Source organism: Cervus elaphus, chromosome 16 (genome assembly GCF_910594005.1).
Source record: "Cervus elaphus chromosome 16, mCerEla1.1, whole genome shotgun sequence".
In the NCBI taxonomy this organism is placed as follows: domain Eukaryota; kingdom Metazoa; phylum Chordata; class Mammalia; order Artiodactyla; family Cervidae; genus Cervus; species Cervus elaphus.
Genome location: NC_057830.1, coordinates 40,349,873 through 40,366,766, shown reverse-complemented (window position 1 = coordinate 40,366,766; position 16,894 = coordinate 40,349,873). Strand labels below are relative to the sequence as shown.

At 50.8% G+C, this 16,894-nt stretch overlaps 1 protein-coding gene across 17 annotated transcripts in view; it reads left to right on the top strand.

Annotated features, from left to right (window-relative positions):
• LOC122672950 (src substrate cortactin-like) overlaps nucleotides 1-16,894 on the top strand; it is a 65,981-nt gene that overhangs the window by 46,988 nt on the left and 2,099 nt on the right. For 3 of the 17 annotated variants that reach the window (XR_006334515.1, XR_006334517.1, XR_006334516.1), the window contains one exon: nucleotides 13,866-13,976. Coding sequence is in view for 1 of the 17 variants with exons in the window: in XM_043870463.1 (XP_043726398.1) it covers nucleotides 9,848-9,921; nucleotides 11,234-11,363; nucleotides 13,866-13,976; nucleotides 16,463-16,591 (444 nt within the window). In the remaining 16 variants the exon portion in view is untranslated. The other 14 variants (XR_006334526.1, XR_006334518.1, XR_006334523.1 and 11 more) reach the window with 14 other exon arrangements.

Genomic DNA, 16,894 nt, shown 5'->3' with positions numbered 1-16,894 from the left:
AAGAATACTGGAGTGGGTAGCCGTTTCCTCCTCCAGGGGATCTCCCCGATCCAGGGATGGAACCCTCCTCTCCTGCATCTCTTGCATTGGCAAGAGGATTCTTTACCACGGAGCCACCTGGGAAGTCCGATGCACGCAGAGTTGGCATTAAAGGTTCTTCCTGAACCGGATCCCTTCTCAGGGGCAACGACCCTCCTGAGCTACCACTGGCCCTCCGACTGGCCCGCCTTCGGCCCGCTCTCAGCTTCGGTTCCTCCCAGGCTCATTGACAGTATGGGTGCACAGGTAGCCCTGCCTCCAGAGTCACGTGGCAGCTCTGTCCCCGTGGAAAGTTGTTGAATCAGAGGTTTGCTCTTAGCATCTTAGTGGCCAGGTGCCTGCCTGGAGCAGATCCTCAGTGAACAGGTGGGTGGACAGAATGAAGGTCACAGAGATGGCCATCGGTGGGTCTGAATTCAAGTCACAAATAGGCTTCGGATCTCCTCCATCACTACCTGTGATGCGTTGCGGTAATGCCAGGGTCCACGTCTGACTTTCACATGCCGGACTTCAGACTATCTCCTCTCGACCCTACTGCTCTTGCAGCCAGGCAAGCTAGAAGAATCCACTCCATTCAGCCTTTCTTGGAGATTTTTCTTCCCTGTAGATTCTTTAAAGCCTTTGGAAAACAGAACTGCTGGAGGCTAATTGGCATACGAAACCATAGGGGCCAGGAGAAGGAGGCCCCCACGTGGGTCAGGCGCGTCCAGCTGTCCCTAAACATCGCGCTCTGCTGGACTTAGGTTGTGGGGAGTCCAGTGTTGGGTGAGCTGCACAAGGCTGGGTCCTACTTACAGGGCGACTGTGGGCTGCGGACTGAGCAGGGGAGCCGCCAGCCGGGAGCCTCGGGCCCTACCCTTTGTATCAGTTTTGAGAGGCCGGTGTGGTAGTAATTAAAATTCCTTTTTCTTCCATGTGTTTATCCAGTTGTTCCAACATCATTTATTGAAAAGACTTTCTTTTCCCATTGAATAATAGTACTGCCTTTGTTGAAATTCAGTTGACCATGTACATGTTCCATTTCTGGACTCTATATTGTGTTCCATGGATCTACTCATTTTCTATCCTGTGCCAATACCACGTTGCCTTGATTGTGTGCGTATGTGTCAGCCCTGTTCCCCTCTTAGCGACCCCATGGACCGGAGTCTGCCAGACTCCTCTGTCTGTGGATTTCCTAGGCAAGAATACCGGCGTGGGTTGCCATTTCCTCCTCTAGCAGATTTTCCGACCCAGGCAGATTCTTCACCACTGAGCCACCTGGGAAGCTTGTTGTCTTGATTACTGTATCTTTATAGTGACTGTGGAAATCAGGTAGTTTAAGTCCTCCAATTGTTCTTTTTTCCCTCCTTTGTTTGTGTTTCCATATAAGTTTTATATAAATTAAAAATATTTAATTTAAAAAGTCCTGCTGGGATTTTAATTGATATCGCATTGAAAGTGATGATTGACACAAATTGACATTTTAACAATACTGAGTCTGCAATCAATGAGATGGTTTTATTTTAGACCTTTCTTACTTAATCTTGACAACATTTTGTAAGCTTTCTGTGTACAGATTGTATACATCTTTTGTAAATGCATTTCCAAATGTTTTTGATGCTACTTTCAGTGGAATGGTTGAGATTATTGGTTTTTATTTTCAACCCATGTGTCCCAGAGAGTGGGACATGACTGACTGAGCATGTTTTAGACAACTTATAATTTCAGCTTGCCGTTTTCCAGGTGGAGAATCTCAGCCTTATAATTGACATGTTTATTCTAGTTACATCCATTGTTGTATATGGTTTGCCACAATTTCTTCATTTTGCCTTTGTTTTTTAAAAATATTTTCACTGGGTATAAATGAGCAATGACTCAACAGGTTTCTTTTACCACTTTAATTCTTAGCTCCATTGTTTAAGTCCGTTGTCATTCATTGGTCTTTTGAATGCAAAAATAAAATTTTTATGCACAAAATTTTCTCTTTGTTACTATGATGTGTCCAGGTGGTGTTTTCTTTATATTTATCTTTCCTTGGGGTTTTCTAAGCCTTTTGAAATTGTAAGTTGGTGTTTTGCACTACATTTGAGAAAATTACAGCCATTTTTTTTCCTCATTTTTTCAGTTATTTCTTTTAAGTCTTCAATTCCAAATATATTCCATGGTGTTGTCCCGAAGGTCACCAAGACTGTTCCCTGTTTTCTTTCCGTTGTTTTAATCTCTGTTCTTCAGATCTATCAAATCTCTCTTCAATTTCACTCATTATTTCTTCTGCAGTGTTCAAACTCTGTTAATAACATTCAAGGGAATTTTTAATTTCAGATAATGGAATTTTCTGTTCTAAAATTTCCTTTTGGTTCTTGTTTTATAGTTATCACTTCTATGCTGAGATATCCTAGCTTCTGTTCATTTTATTAGTTTTCTACAGACCAAACATATATTTTAAAGCTCCCAAAAGAGATTCTATTGGGAATTAGAGGTAAGAACCAGTAAAAATATATAAACTTTACCTGGAAGGAAGAGATATGTAATGAGAAGTATCAATAACAGAAAATGTTACAATCCCTCTGTCCATGGGATTCTCCAAACAAAAATACTGGAGTGGGTTGCCATGTCCTTCTGGAGCGGATCTTCCCAACCCAGGGATTGAACCTGAGTCTTCTGCATTGCAGGCAGATTCTTTACTGTCTGAACCACCAGGAAAGTCGACACAGAAGGTATTATACCTTATTTACGAAAAGTCTAAAGGGAAACCCAGAACAATAGAGAATAGATAAACGAGCACAATAAGGGAATTTTAGTCTCTGACAGCAACCGCTTCGGTAAACCCTTTCTCCTAGCCAGACAAAAATAAAACCTCACCCTAAAGACCTAGTTAGCTCAGTTCCTTTCACAGGTACATCATGTCTAACTTTAAGCAAAAAATTATATGGCACACTAAAACCCAAAAACAAAAACACTCATTGTGTTTTAAGAGAGAGAGCCAGCACCAGAATGACACACAGATATGGTGGAGATGTTGGAATGATCACACCGGGAATTTAAAACAACTAGGAATAATATGCTAATGATTCTAATAGAAAAGTGGGCAACATGCAAGAACAGATAGGAAATGGAAGCAGGGAGATGAGTAACAAAAAACTCCACAATGTAACAGAAATAAAAGATGCTTTTCATGTGCAGGTCAGCGGGACGTGCCGGCAGGGACGGAGCTCGGAGACCCGAATGCTGCCCGCCCCATTCGCGGAACCGGAAGTGGAGCCCGGCGGTGGCTGGGCAGTGTCCAGCCGGGCCAGACCGACCCCGGGCGTCGGTGAGCGAGCTCGGCCTCCGCCGGGCGGAGGAACGGGCGGGTTCCTCAGCTGCGGTCCACGGGAGCCTCTAAGTCCAGTAACGGAAAGAAAGCGGCGGTTTCGTCGCATTTCCGCTGGCGGTTTCGCGCGCGGGGGGAGCGCGGGCGAGGCTTCCCCGGACTGGGGCGGAGGTCAAAGAAGGGGATGGGCGGGCCAGGGGCTGAGGGGAAGGGGCCGGGCCTGAGGGAAGGGGACCGGGGGACTGAGGGAAGTGGAGGAGCCGGGGGCTGAGCGAAGGGGCCGGAGACTGAGAGAAGATAGGGGACCAAGAAGCTGAGGGGATGGGGAGGAGCCGGGGGCTGAGAGAAGGGGACCGGGAGACTGAGGGACGTGGATGGGCCGGGGGCAGAGGCGAAGGGGCCAGGCCTGAGGGAAAGGGTCCGGGGGACTGAGGGAAGTGGCGGAGCCGGGGCCTGAGAGAAGAGTAGGGGATCGAGGAGCTGGGGGTAGGGGAAGGAGCAGGGGGCTGAGAGAAGGGGACCGGGGGACTGAGGAACGTGAATGGGACAGGGCCGAGGGGAAGCGGCCAGGCCTGAGGGAAGTCCTGGGGAGGGGAATGAGGTCGGAGAAGGGGGGCGGGCTGGGGGAAGGGGAAGGGGCAGAGCTTGAGGGGTCAGGTCGCGCGGTCCTGAGGGGGCTGGGGAGGAGGGTCCGTGGTGTGAGGGGAGGATGCCCGGGATCTGGGAGGAACGGGCCAGAGAGTTGAGAGGGGCGTCTAGCATAGGAGAGGGGCCCTCCAGGAGGGCTGCAGGACCTTGGGGTCGGGAGGAAGGGGTGGGGGAGAGGCCGGGCCCCAAGTGTTCGGGAAGGGGGCCAAGGGCCCAGAGGGTCCCGGGAAGAGCGGGGAGCCCCGGGGAGGCGTCCAGGACTGGAGGGTTAGGGGGAGGGTGCGGAGAGCCTAGAGGGTCTAGGGAAACAGAGGAACCCTAGAAGGAGGGGGTCCGGACTCGGGAGGTCCAAGGGGCGGAGGGCCGAGGGGGAGCCGGCGGGCGGCTCCCTCCCAGCTCCCTCCCAGCTCCCGGGCCCACACCGACGGGGAGATATTGCAGCCAGGTCAGTGGAAAGGCAGCTACCGGCGCGGCGGCAGAGTGGAGCAGCTCTGGATTGGGAACAGCCCCTCAGGGTGCGGGCTGGGAGTCACCTGGAAGGGAGTCAGTCTCTTGGGAGCTTAGTGCCCCTGCAGAGGGTCTGGGGCGAGGGGGACAGGGCTTCCTCTCCCTGGAATCTGTCCGCGTCTGGCCCGGGAGAGCGGGGGTGAGGAACGCACTTCCCGCTGGGCAGAGCTCCGAGGTGACCCGGTTGAGCGCGCCCCGCTGGGCTCTGCGGCGACCTGGCCCCCGAGCTCGGTAGGGGCTTAACCCGCCGGTGCCGACCGCGTGATTCGCCCCGCCGCCCCGCCGGCCGGCGCTGGGCAGAGCCTGACGGCGGTTGAGTCAGGGAGCTGATGCCTGAGGCTGGCCCGCGCCTCTCGGGATGGAAAGTGTTCCCAGACCCGAAAGAGGAAGGGTGGGCGGGGTTGTCCTTGATACTCTGCTCCATACCCGCCTCAGTAACTGGTAGTGTGTCCCCCACGACCTTTTCTTTGAAGCATTTTGAGTGACAGATCTGTAAAAAAACTTCACTTGCATGGAGTCATTGGTGAGTCAGGTCTTTGGTCCGTGCAGTGCAGCAGGCGTTGGGAAAGCGCCTGGTTGAGAGAGAACGTTGGGAGCCCTGGGGTCTGCCCTGTGTTGCAGTGGGCTGCGCCGTCCTGAGGTCCTTGTCCATCAGAGGTCTTGTCTTTGACTGTGCAGGAGGCAGGGGTGTGGGGGGAGTCCTCTGGGTAATGGTGGTGTGGAGAGAGGGCCGTGTGAGACCTGTTTCCTCTGCTACACTGGAGAGGGTGGGCAAGTGAATGGCTGGCTAACGCGGGGTTGGTGGTTTCATCACCTCAGAAACCTTATCATGTTCCCTCACCCCCCAACAGTAGGCAACACTATCTGCTTTTTCTCGCTGTAGACTTACCAGATCTGGCCACTCATAGAAATGGGCCTGTATAATGTATGGTCTTCTGTGTCCGGCTTCTTCACTTAGCGTAAGATTTTTAAAGAGTTGTTCATGTTGTAGTAGGTGTCAGTACTTCACTCCTTTTATCTTCAGATATTAGTAACATTCCATTGAATGGATAGAGCACCTGCTGCATGTCTATCACTTCACAAGGATAGTGGGTTCTTTTCACTTTGGACTGTTGGGAGTGATGCTCTGTGAACAAGTTTTCTATATACCTAGGAATGGAGTTGCTGGGATTTGTGGCACCTCTGTGTTTTAACCTTTGGAAGAACTGCCAGATTCTTTGATTTTCCATTTCCACCACCAGCATAAGAGCCTTCTGATTTCTGCACACCCTCACCAAACTTGTTTTCTGTTTTTTGGAATGTAGCTACCCTAGAACGGGTGGAGTGGTATCTCAAAAGTCGGCTTTGATTTGCATTCCCTTGATGGTTAATGATACTGTCTTTTCACAAGCTTATCATCCATTTATGTGTCTTTAGAGAAATGTCTGTTCGGATCCTTTCCCCATTTAAAAATGTGGTTAACTGTCCCTTTTATTATTGACTTGTAAGAATTCTTTATATATTCTGGATAGATGATTTGAAAATAATGTCTCTCATTCTGTAAATAGTGTTCATTTTGATGGGTGTCTTTTGAAGCCAAAAGTTTAAAATTTTGTCCAGTTTGTTTTTTTCTGTTTTCACTTGTGCTTTTGGTGAAGGCAAAGCATCTAAGGTCTGTTGTCGAATTCAAGGTGGTGAAAATCTATGCTTATGTTTTTTTTTTCTAAGAATTTAATAGTTTTACTTCAGACACTTAGGTTTTTTGATCCATTTTTTCCAGTTAATTTTTGTGTGTGGTGTGAGGTAGGGTTCTAGAGGCATTATCTTCGGATTGAAAAAAAACAAAACCAAAACAGGCCTTTAATTTTTCAAAGAGTTGTTCTCATGATTTTTTTGATTAAAAATATTGAGAGGGAATAGATTATTATAGATTTGAGCCTATCAATAGCTAACATTGGCAAGATTTTCATAGATGCTGGATGACAACTGCAGTACCCAGAATGTACTAAGCAACCTACACAAGTTAGGATTTCTAATGGCAGAATTGAGGAAGGCCAGCAGAGCATCATCTGTCTGGTTGCTAATGCATGCCAGGCCACATGTCAGCACAGACAGTGTATACCTGTGACTAATCTGATCCTGGGGAACAAGGGGATTCTAGGCATCTGTAATGTTAGTCGGTGTCTAGTCAGGGCTATCATGTGGTCTTAGGGAAGAGGTGCTGAGCTGGTGGCTCGGAGAATTGGAGTGTTGGTCTTATGAAGTAACCGTACCTGTTCATTAGAGACACAGCTTGCTTCTCTTTTGCTCCCCGAGTCACCATTCTTCACATTCCGATAGCAGTCACTGCTCTGAGTTCTAGCCCAGTCATGTCACCATCCCTTTGGGGAGTGCTTCTCATACGTACATCTATATGAAAGTGTGAGAATGCTAGTCAGTCAGTCATGTGCGACTCTGTGACCCCATGGACTATAGCCTGCCAGGCTCCTCTATCCATGGAATTTTGCCTGCAAAAATATTGGAGTGGGTGGCCATTCATTTTTCTGGGGACTCTTCCCCATCCAGGGATTGAACCTGGGTCTCCTGCATTGCAGGCAGCTTCTTTACTGTCTGAGCCACCAGGGAAGCCATATATATATATGTGTGTGTACATATATATACATACATACACACACACACACCCAGAGTAATAGAATTGTATCGCAGAATAAATTAGGATGAACCAGAAATGCAAAGCTCTCAGGATTTTAGCAAACAAAAATGTACACTAACCATTGAAGCAATGATTTCTGTTTGCATTAAGAAGAAACTTCATACAGTTGTAAATCTTATGGAACTTCTTTATTTCCTGTAGTTTCTCACTCTGGCTGAAAGTTAGTTGAAGTCTTTGGTTATTTCCTGTAGTTTCTCACTGTGGCTGAAAGTTAGTTGAAGTCTGTGGTTAGGGAAATACAAATTTCTTTACAAAACCTTGTTATGTTGGGGAGGATTTCAGAGGTATTCTAAAAGGATCTCAGCACACAACGATTTGCCCAGGGTGCCTGTCAGCACATATCCTTCTGAGCTTTTTACTCTTAATCTTTTTACAGACAGAAACTCTCCCCAGTGCCTGGGAATTCTTCTTGGATTACTGCGTTTTCAGCAGAGTTTTGTGAGCGTCTCACATCTGCACCTGGAGAAGAAAGGTTTGTGCACGGTGAGCGTGCTCATATGCTCCACTGGGCAGGCAGGGAAACCCCTTTGACAAGGAACGCAAGGGGTGTTTTCTCACTGGGTTTGCAGAGATAGGGATGATAACTTTCTGGGAGGAAATTTTCTTGTTTGAAAGATAAAGTCAATTTTGGTGTTGCCTGTGGTCTAGAAAGCAGAGGGGATTCCACAGGACTCTGGAGTGGAGGACTCGGGGCACCTCCCCCCGGGCAGCCACCTGGGCCCTTCTTCCTGTTCCATGGCGGGGTGGGGAGCCTGTGGCCATGACGCTGGGGCAAACCGGCCAGTGCTCACCTGCCCACGAGTGAGGCTGGCTTCCGAAGAGACGGGTGGAGAGTGGGCCCGGCGGCTTCTGTGCTGCCAGCGTGGAGAAGCCACAGGCCAGGACGCGGCTTTCACCTTGTCCTTGAGTGCGGAGTGCATCTCACTGGAGACCCTGTCCTTCTGCATGACCGACCGTCCCCTCAGTGGCTGAGGAGACCACTAGGCACCGGAGTCCTGAGGGTGGGCAGCCCCTTCTCAGGCCAGTGTGGTACCACGGGCAGTCTTGACTTGGGGAGGCAGAGGCTTAGGGCAGAGCATTTGGCTTTCGGGGAACTGTGTCTCCATGTGTGAACAGGCACGCTGGTTATGCCTGCCGGTGCTGAGCCGGTCTGTGGGTTCCCAAAGGTTGTGTCCAAAGCAGTTTGTGTCTGGGCGCTTCCTGCCTTGCTTACCTAGTCAGAGGGGAGCAAGGGTCCCGGTGGGACAGTGTCCAGGGGACTGCGTTGATCCTGCCCACCTGGTGGCACATGCTTCCCTACCCAGCTGATGTGGCAGGAGTCCAATCTGGGAATCAGAGCTGTTCCCCTCGATCCATCCCTGCCACCATCTTGGACTTGTGGCCTATAGGAGCTGGGGGCTCAGGTGGAGCTGCCTGGGGGAGTCTCAGGCCTGCGAAGGGCTCCCGTCCTGTTTGGATCCACACAGAGCACAGAGCATGTGGCCCCACCAAGTGAGACTGGCAGTGTCCTCAGCTCAGAAACCAGGGTTGGGGCTTCTGGTTGCGTGCAAACAGCCTTCAGTTTCTTCCTGGCCTGTGTGCAGTTTTATGAGTACTTCTGGGTAGAATGAAACCATTCTTCTCGTTGCTTTTTTTTGAAGTTCTGAAAGGCTAGATTTTGCCTTTGCAGTTATGCAAACAGCAGCGTGGTCCGGCTGCGAGGCTGTGTCATTGTTGCCTGAGCCAATAAATTCCAGTGTTTCAGGTGTCTGTTGAGGAGGCAGGGCGGCCTGCCTCAGGGATGCCTGGCACAGAAATCGATATTCTCTGTGTCTGTGTTTCCCCAAGTAGATGGCAAACCAGCCCTTAAATCATTTATTGACTTGTTAGAGTCTAATTTAAGAAAATCATTGTAGGGTTTCCAGTAATTATTTTTGAGTCAAAATGGTGCTTTAAAAAAAAATTGTGATAAAATGCAGCAGACTTTTCCGTTGGCGACGGCGCATTCCCAGTGTTGGACAACACTGTTGTCAGGAGACCTAGTCGGGGAGGTTCCCATTGAGTGAAATAGCACAGGGGACTTTTTTTATTTTGCAGAAAATTTTCTCATTTGAGTTGTAGCTAGGAGTATTTCTTCTGTGTTTCTGCCCTGTGACTGCTCTCATGTTAGGTTTCTTTTGATCCTTCTGGTGTCACTCAGGCACGGGGATTATGAGTGACCTTTTTTTATTTTAATGGTTGTGGCATGTAGGAATCTAGTGTCCTGACCAGGGATTGAATCTGGGCCCCCAGCATTGGGAGCAAGGAGTCTTAGCTGCTGGACCCCCAGGATGTCCCATGAATGGTCCTCTTGAGCACATAGCTCCCTGCCCTCCCTGTGCTGTCCAGGGTTTTGGGGTCCCGGGCAGAGCATCTGTGTGGTTCTCTGGGCAGGGCTCTCCTGGCGTCTATCTCAGCGCTGCTCTTCCAGATGTGGAAAGCCTCGGCCGTCCACACTGTGTCCATCACCCCGGACGGGGGTGCCGACACCTGGGAGGACTGCCCCCGATTTTGTGGTAGGCGCCGCCAGTCTGCCCACCTTTCCCGTCTCCTGAGGTGGATCCTCCCAGGTTTTTGGGTGGGTGGGTGGGTGGGGGGCTGTTTTACAATCCAGGGTGTGGGGTGTACTCGTTCTTTCTTTTCCTTTTCAGAATGATGTAAGTGAAAAAGAGCAGAGATGGGGGGCCAAGGCCGTGCCATTATCTGGGCACCAGGAACACATCAATTAAGAGACTTTCTCGATCTTTGTGTGACAGTGACATTCTGAAATGTGAAGGGGTGAGGTGGGGCTCGCTCCCCGCTGGGTAGCGCGAGTGCCCTGCTTCTGTGGACTGGCCCTGCTTCTGCGTTGTCTGGTCCCTTGTTTACACAGTAGATAAAAATGAGGTCTGACATGTACATGCGTAAGTGTTTGTGTACGTGCATGTGTAAAGATGTGCTCAGTGACTTTAAATCCTCATTGCCCATGACTCCTGTACTTCTTACTCTCCAGTCTGCTTTTCAACCTTGTAGTTTTCATCCAGGAACACAGTCACTTAAGCTGTTCTCTCTGCGGAAGGGAGATTTCTAAAGCATGGGCTGTCTTTGAAGACCTGAGATCAAAAACACCCCCTCCTTAATGTGTATTATTTTGATATAATGTGGTTATTCTGTTGTTTTCAGTTGAATACCGTGAGCTGAATCCTGTACTTCATGTTCTCATGAAGGTAAAGATAGGAGGCTGTACGAAGCAAGGATTGTCCCTGACTTGGCCCGTCTTAACTCGCCAACTCCGGGGTAGCTTGTTTTCTTGTAGGGAAGTGTAGATAGCCTTCTTCCCCAGCACATCAGGGGCTTGGGAGGTGGCCAGTCCTGGTTGGTGTTCTAAGCCGTACATCTGGGCTTGTCATCCGGATGTGGAGTGAGCTGGCCCTCGGCTGCCCTGGGTGACAGCTGCCTGGCCTGCCCGGTTCTGGCTGCATCTTGTGATCTGTCCCGCTGCTCCTAGCGCTTAAAGTGAAAATAACTTTGACATCTTAAGTTCTGTAAGCCTCTCACTTCACCTTTGAATGGAAAGCCAGGGTGCTTCATGTTGAGAGAAACCGTCTGAATATTCCACATCTCTTGGTTCCTGGCCTAGGGTCGTCCGGGTGCAAGCCTGTTGGCTTTGTGTCCCATTTGCCTCTGGTGACGTTTATCGAGCTGACTCTCCCGGTTCATGTGTCTGGTGAACCCCGAGGAGCTGTCCTCCATGTGGTGGAATGCTGTCCACGTCGTAGCCCCAGCTGCTGTAGGGGCTTGGAGATGCCTCATTGTGTGTGTTCATACTTGCTTTCTTTGCCATTAACCTGCATCTGACTCTGAAAACTGCTGGAGTTGGGGGCAGCTGGAGGTGCAGTAAAGTGAACACAAGGGAGGCCGGGCTGGGGAGCCACCGGGGAATGACACCTCACAGATTGCAGACATGACTTCCTTGTCTGTCCTCCCAGAAAGCACAGACGCATGTTTTGGCTGTCTGTGTGACCGATTTGTTCGTCTTCCATCTCTTCCCTCCCAAGTATCCACAAATTGCGGGAGAATGTGTTTCAAGAACACAAGACCCTCAGGGAGAAAGAGCTGGAAATGGGACCCAAAGCCTCGCACAGCTACGGACGGAAGTTTGGCGTGGAGCAGGACAGGATGGACAAGGTAAGTGCCTACCCACGTGGTGTCAGTCCTGGCGTGCTTGACCTCGCCAGGGTCAGCAGGGTCGTCTCTCAGCCCTCCCCTTCCGTTGAAAAGTTGGGAATCCACTTGTTGAGGGCAAGATTTGCCAGAAGTAACTCTCTCTCAATTGACCTTAGCCGAGAAGGGCTGTGGTTTCTGGAAGCTTTCTTCAGATTCTGAGTTGCTGGGGAGGGAGGTGGTTTGGGAAGGCTGCAGTTGGAGATCAGGTCCTACCAGAGGCCAGCTCTGTGACCAGGACAGAGGCCCACAGGCAGCCAGACTGCTGGCATGGGCGTCATGTGTTGTTCAGGCTGCAGCCTTAGTGGTTCCCATCTGCAGCCCAGAGCCGAGTTTCAGCGCCTGGTTTCACGTCGAGGCTGGAAAGTCAGCCACCTAGCGTGCTGCTGTCCTTCGCACACTTGGTGACCTTCAGAGAGGACCCTGTCCTCCAGCGTCAAACTGTGGCCCACCAGGCTGAGGACAGGCAGGTCTAAGTAGGTGGGACTGAAGCTGTTAACAGTGCAGCATCCTTTGCTGGTACTCAGGGAGGGGGCTGGATCAGCTGGGGGCTGTGTCCGCCCTGCAGAGAGGACAATAGACTGGAGCAGGTGTGCTGCATCTGCAGTAAAGCGGGTACACGTTTCCCAGGCTGGGTAACTTGAGATGTCTGCCTTTACTCTGTGCTGAGGTATCAGCTGGGGTCAGATTTCTCTAATTCCACCCCATCTGCCTTGTGTCTGGATCGGCCTCAGCCCAGAATGACAGGGCTTGTCACACTGGTGAGCCAGCACCTGCTTGAGAGAGGGGCGCCTCTCATGACCAGAGCATCATCCCTGCTTCCCGCAGTGCTCTGCCTGGTGCTGACTATCTCATAAATAGAGTCTCGTCAGTGTGAGACCAAGGCCAATCTGGGGGAGAAAGCTGTTATCATCAGAAAGTTGGGAGACTCGCTAAGCTTTCACTCTGGCCATATTTTTGGAACAGTCCTCCCTGACTTCTTGGTGATGAAGAGTCACGCTGGTGGATCCTTTGGGCATGCTGCTGCCTCCATGTTACCTTGCTGATGTTTTCTGGATGAGACCCCTGAAGCTGCAGATGGGTGGTCTCTCCCACAAGTTTTTGGAAGCCGTGCTGCTCCAGATCGGCTATTGGCTGTGGGCATCGAATCCAGCCTGGGAGGGAGAGAAAGTAACAGCTCCAGACTGGAAAGTAAATCCTGGTTTACTCCCCGGCTGTGGAAGAATGCGCGCCCTCAGCTGCCTGCAGAGTTGTCAGAGGTGGTGGTGACCCTGTGGGGGTTGGACCCTAAACGCTGCCGCTGAAGTTCCGGATAAACAAGCAGGAGAGGAGTCGGTAGTGTGCTGGCAGGCCCCTCACTGTATTGAAGGAGGGGGCCAAGGTGACGGTGATTCCCTGGGGAGGAGCCAGGCTGGACGAGCCGCCTCCTCGCCCGGCCCCTCACTGTATTGAAGGAGGGGGCCAAGGTGGGGGTGATTCCCTGGGGAGGAGCTAGGCTGGACGAGCCGCCTCCTCGCCCGGCATTGGGTCATGCGTCAGTCATCTGTCCTGCATCCTCAGTGTCCACAAAGAGGTCCGTGACCACTCTCCATTCTGCCGAGGGCGCCTGCTGCCTTACTGTGAGGGTCATGCCTGGGCGACTGGAGCAGCACAGGGCCGCTCAGTGTTCGGCGTGTAAATATTTTTAGCTTCCCGGCCACCACAGGGTCTCTGGTGGCTCCTGAAGTACCTGTATTGTCTTGACACGAAGTTAGACATAGATTTTCTGTAAAGGAACAATGTTCAGAAATATCTGTATGTTATTTACAAAGAACCTCAGTGCTGGATGTGGGCCATGGGCCATGGCTTGCTGACCACACAGCGGGAGCTCGGGGTGGACTGCTCGGTGTGCATGTGGCCTTGAGAGGTCACCAGACCCGCTTCCCTGACTGGGGGGTGGCGGGACGGTGGCAGGCCCCACTGCACCCCTGGGTGGGCTGGGTGTGTGGCAGGTGTTGACACTGAATGTGCGGTGTGCCTGAAGCATGCCATCTGTATTGCAGTTTGTGCCCTGATTTCTGGGCCACGTGCTTTGACAGTGTCCCACCTGAAAAGGGTGATCACTGCCAGCAGTCTTCCTGGAAGTGGGCTTAGGAGTCCCTGGCAGGCTGCTGGCTCTGTGGTTCTGGTTGGGGCTGGCTTCCTGGTTCTTCACACCCAGGCACCTCAGAAGGCCCCCTGTGGCTGGGGTTCTTGGGAGACTTCTGGGGAGCCTGGTGTGGAGAGGGTTCAGGAACACCTGACTGGGGGGCCCCAGTGTTGTGATGCCCCATGGAGTTACCTCCCTCTGGGCCGGCTTCCACGTTGAGTGATTTTGTTTGCGTCACCCATGCCGACCAGAAGTGCAGGCTGCCTCAGGGTCGGGGGGCGGGTCCAGTGTGGCCATGCTGGTGGGCGTCTGATGCTTCACTTTTGCCCCTGTTTCAGTCAGCTGTCGGCCTTGAGTATCAGTCAAAGCTGTCCAAGTGCTGCTTGCAGGTTGACTCCATCTGGGGGTTTGGAGGCAAGTTTGGTGTCCAGTTGGCCAGAGTGGACCAGGTGAGTGAAGCATTGTGAGTAGACAAGAATCGGGGTAGTGGTTTCCCCTTGGGGGTCAGGAAGGGGGCTCCTGGGTGCTGGCCGCATGCAAGTGCTTCATTACCAAAAATATATCGTGTGTGCCTGTCTCTGGCACATGTGTGAAGCTCCCATGAGATGGTTTTAAGACATCAGGAGAGGACCGTGCTGGAACCCACCCCTGCTTCAAACTACCTCGGCTTTCTCACTGACCATGTAATCCCACCATGGAATTATCCATGACATGGCTTCTGTCTACACGGGGTATCCTGTGTTGAGCTTGCCGCCAACCCTACACAAGGGTGAGAGACCAACAGCAGGGCGGTTAGGACAGATGTCAGGCAGCTACTGAGGTCTTCTCCTGCAGAGGTCTGTAGAAGAGCCTTGGTCAGAGACCTGCTTCTCAGGTACAACACCAGCCCCAGAAACCCAAACTCACTCTTTATCAAGCAAAGGGTTGGCATACGTTTTAAGTAGGTATCCAGTAAACGAAGAGGTCTGTGCTAGTGGGATCTTAGAGTGGAGAAAACTATGCCAGAACTTTGAGTCCATGAAAGAGAACAAGTTGACATGGATGAACTCACCACTCAGAGCCACCATAAGAAGTATATTAGTTAGCTTGCGCTGTGGAACAAACAACCTCAGAAGCTAGTGGCTTAAAATAATGTGTATTTATTATCTCAGGTTCTTTCAGTGGGGTCAGAAATTCAGAAATGGCTTAGCTGTGCAATTCTGGCTTGGGAGTCCCTTGTGAGGTTATCGTCAAGATGTCATGTAGGGCTTCAGGTATCTGAAGGTTGTTCTGGGACTGGAAGATCAGCCTGCAAGATAGCACACTCACAGGGCTGTTGGCGGAGCCTCAGCTCCTCACCACATGGACCTCTCCTCAGGCTGCTTGAGTGTCCTCACAGTGTGGCAACTGGCTTCACCCAGGGCAGGAAGTCCGAGAGAGAGTGAGGAAGAGTCTGAAATGCCTCTGATGGCCCACTTTTCAGTAGTTACATGCTGTCATTTCTGCCTTATTCTATTCATTAGAAGCGAGTCACTAAGCTCGGTCCATACTTAAGGAGCAGGAGATTGGGTTCCCTTCTGAGCAGAGGAATACCCCAAAACTTGAGGACATAATTTAAAACCACCACAGCAAAACTCCAGGGACAGCAGTATTCTGGGAGCTTCTTTCGACTTAGACCTTATGACCAACTACGGGATGGTACCAACTGTTGCTAGCCCTCTCCCCCCTCCCCAGTCAGAAAGTGGCCTCAGCTGGCTGTGTCTACAGGGCCTAAGACTTCCGGGTGTCTGCCACCGTGTCCTCACTCTGGAGATCACACTCATTCTCTTCTAAGCATCTCACACCTGGAACCCGGCATCCTGGGCAACCCAGCGACCACACCCCATCCTCTCCCACAAGTCAACTCCAGCACCAGTTTTTAAATATTTATTTGGGCATGCTGAGTCTTAGCTGCATCGTGCTGGATCTTTTAGTCACAGCCCGTGGGATCTTTAGTCATCGCACGTGGGATCTAATTCCCCGAGCAGGGATCAAACCCAGGCCCTCTGCATTGGGAGCATGGGGTCTTAGCCACTGGAGCATCAGGGAAATCCCAGTAGCATCATTTTTTGAAGCAATAAGACAAAATGAGGCTTTGATTTTATAAAGTCTCAGCCAATTCTGATCAAGAGTGCCTGGTCACATTTGCTGAGTTTTTGGCAACTCGGCAGCATGTCAAAAAATTGGGCCCAATCACACGTATAGGCTCATTCTATGATTTCCAGGACACAACAGTAAACATCAGTTCATGTTCAACAGGCCAAAAGAGAACAGCCTTTCTGTGGTTATCTACTGTTGCACAGAGAACCGCCCAGAACTTAGTGGCTGCAAACAGCCACCCATTATCTCTCATCAGGCTGTGGGTCGGGGGCTGACTGGGGCTAGATGTGTGGTCGATCTCCAGTGGGGACAGTCCTGCATCCACAGTCAGCTGGTGGGTCAGCTGAGCTTGGCTGCTCAAGGGTAGCCATGGTTCATGATGGACAAGCTGGCTGCTGGCAGGGATGATGATGGGAGTCCTGTCCTCCAGCAGGCTGGCCTGGGATTGTTCACAGGGAAGTGGCCAGAGAGCAGTGCTCTCAAGGCCCTGTGAGGCTTGTCACTTTGCCTGTTTCTATTGGCCAAGCCAAGTCACAAGGCCAGCCCAGAAGCTGCAGAAATACGCTGTGTCTCTTGACGGGAAATGTTGCAAAGTAGCGTGGCAAAGGGGGCAGCTACAGGCCAGGGCAGGAGAATCATGGCCTCCTACATTCCACCCCACATGTGGTCTTCTTGACTTGATGCTGAAGAATAGATTGGATAGAACTCAACATCTTCCCAATGTTGTTATTGTTGTTCTATTGCTAAGTCGTTCTTACTCTTTGCAACCCCATGAACTGCAGCACCCCAGGCTTCCCTGTTCTTCACTATCTCCTAGAGTTTGCTCATGTCCATGGAGTCTGTGATGCCACCTGACCACCTCATCCTCTGTTGCCTACTTCATTTGGATAGAACTGAACATCTTCCCACTAAAAAACTCTTTCAAAACCAAAAAGGACAGCTTTGAAACAGAGTTGGAAACATCTATTTCAAGCCAAGGGCCAAAATCACACTGAATAGTGATGTGTCACAAGTGGTCTCATTAAAGTCAGGGACAAGTCAAGGATGCTGTGATCACCTCTGTTAATTATCAATGCTCTGAAAGTTCTAGAATGTGCTATCGAACAAGAAAATTCAATAATAATTGTGATAGCTGAAAGAGGGAAATAAATTAGCCAGTGATTGAAGATGATATAATGGCCTACCTGAAAAACACAAAAGTATCAGCTGAAACATGGTAATAATAGAACAGCTCTGTCAGGGAGTCAAA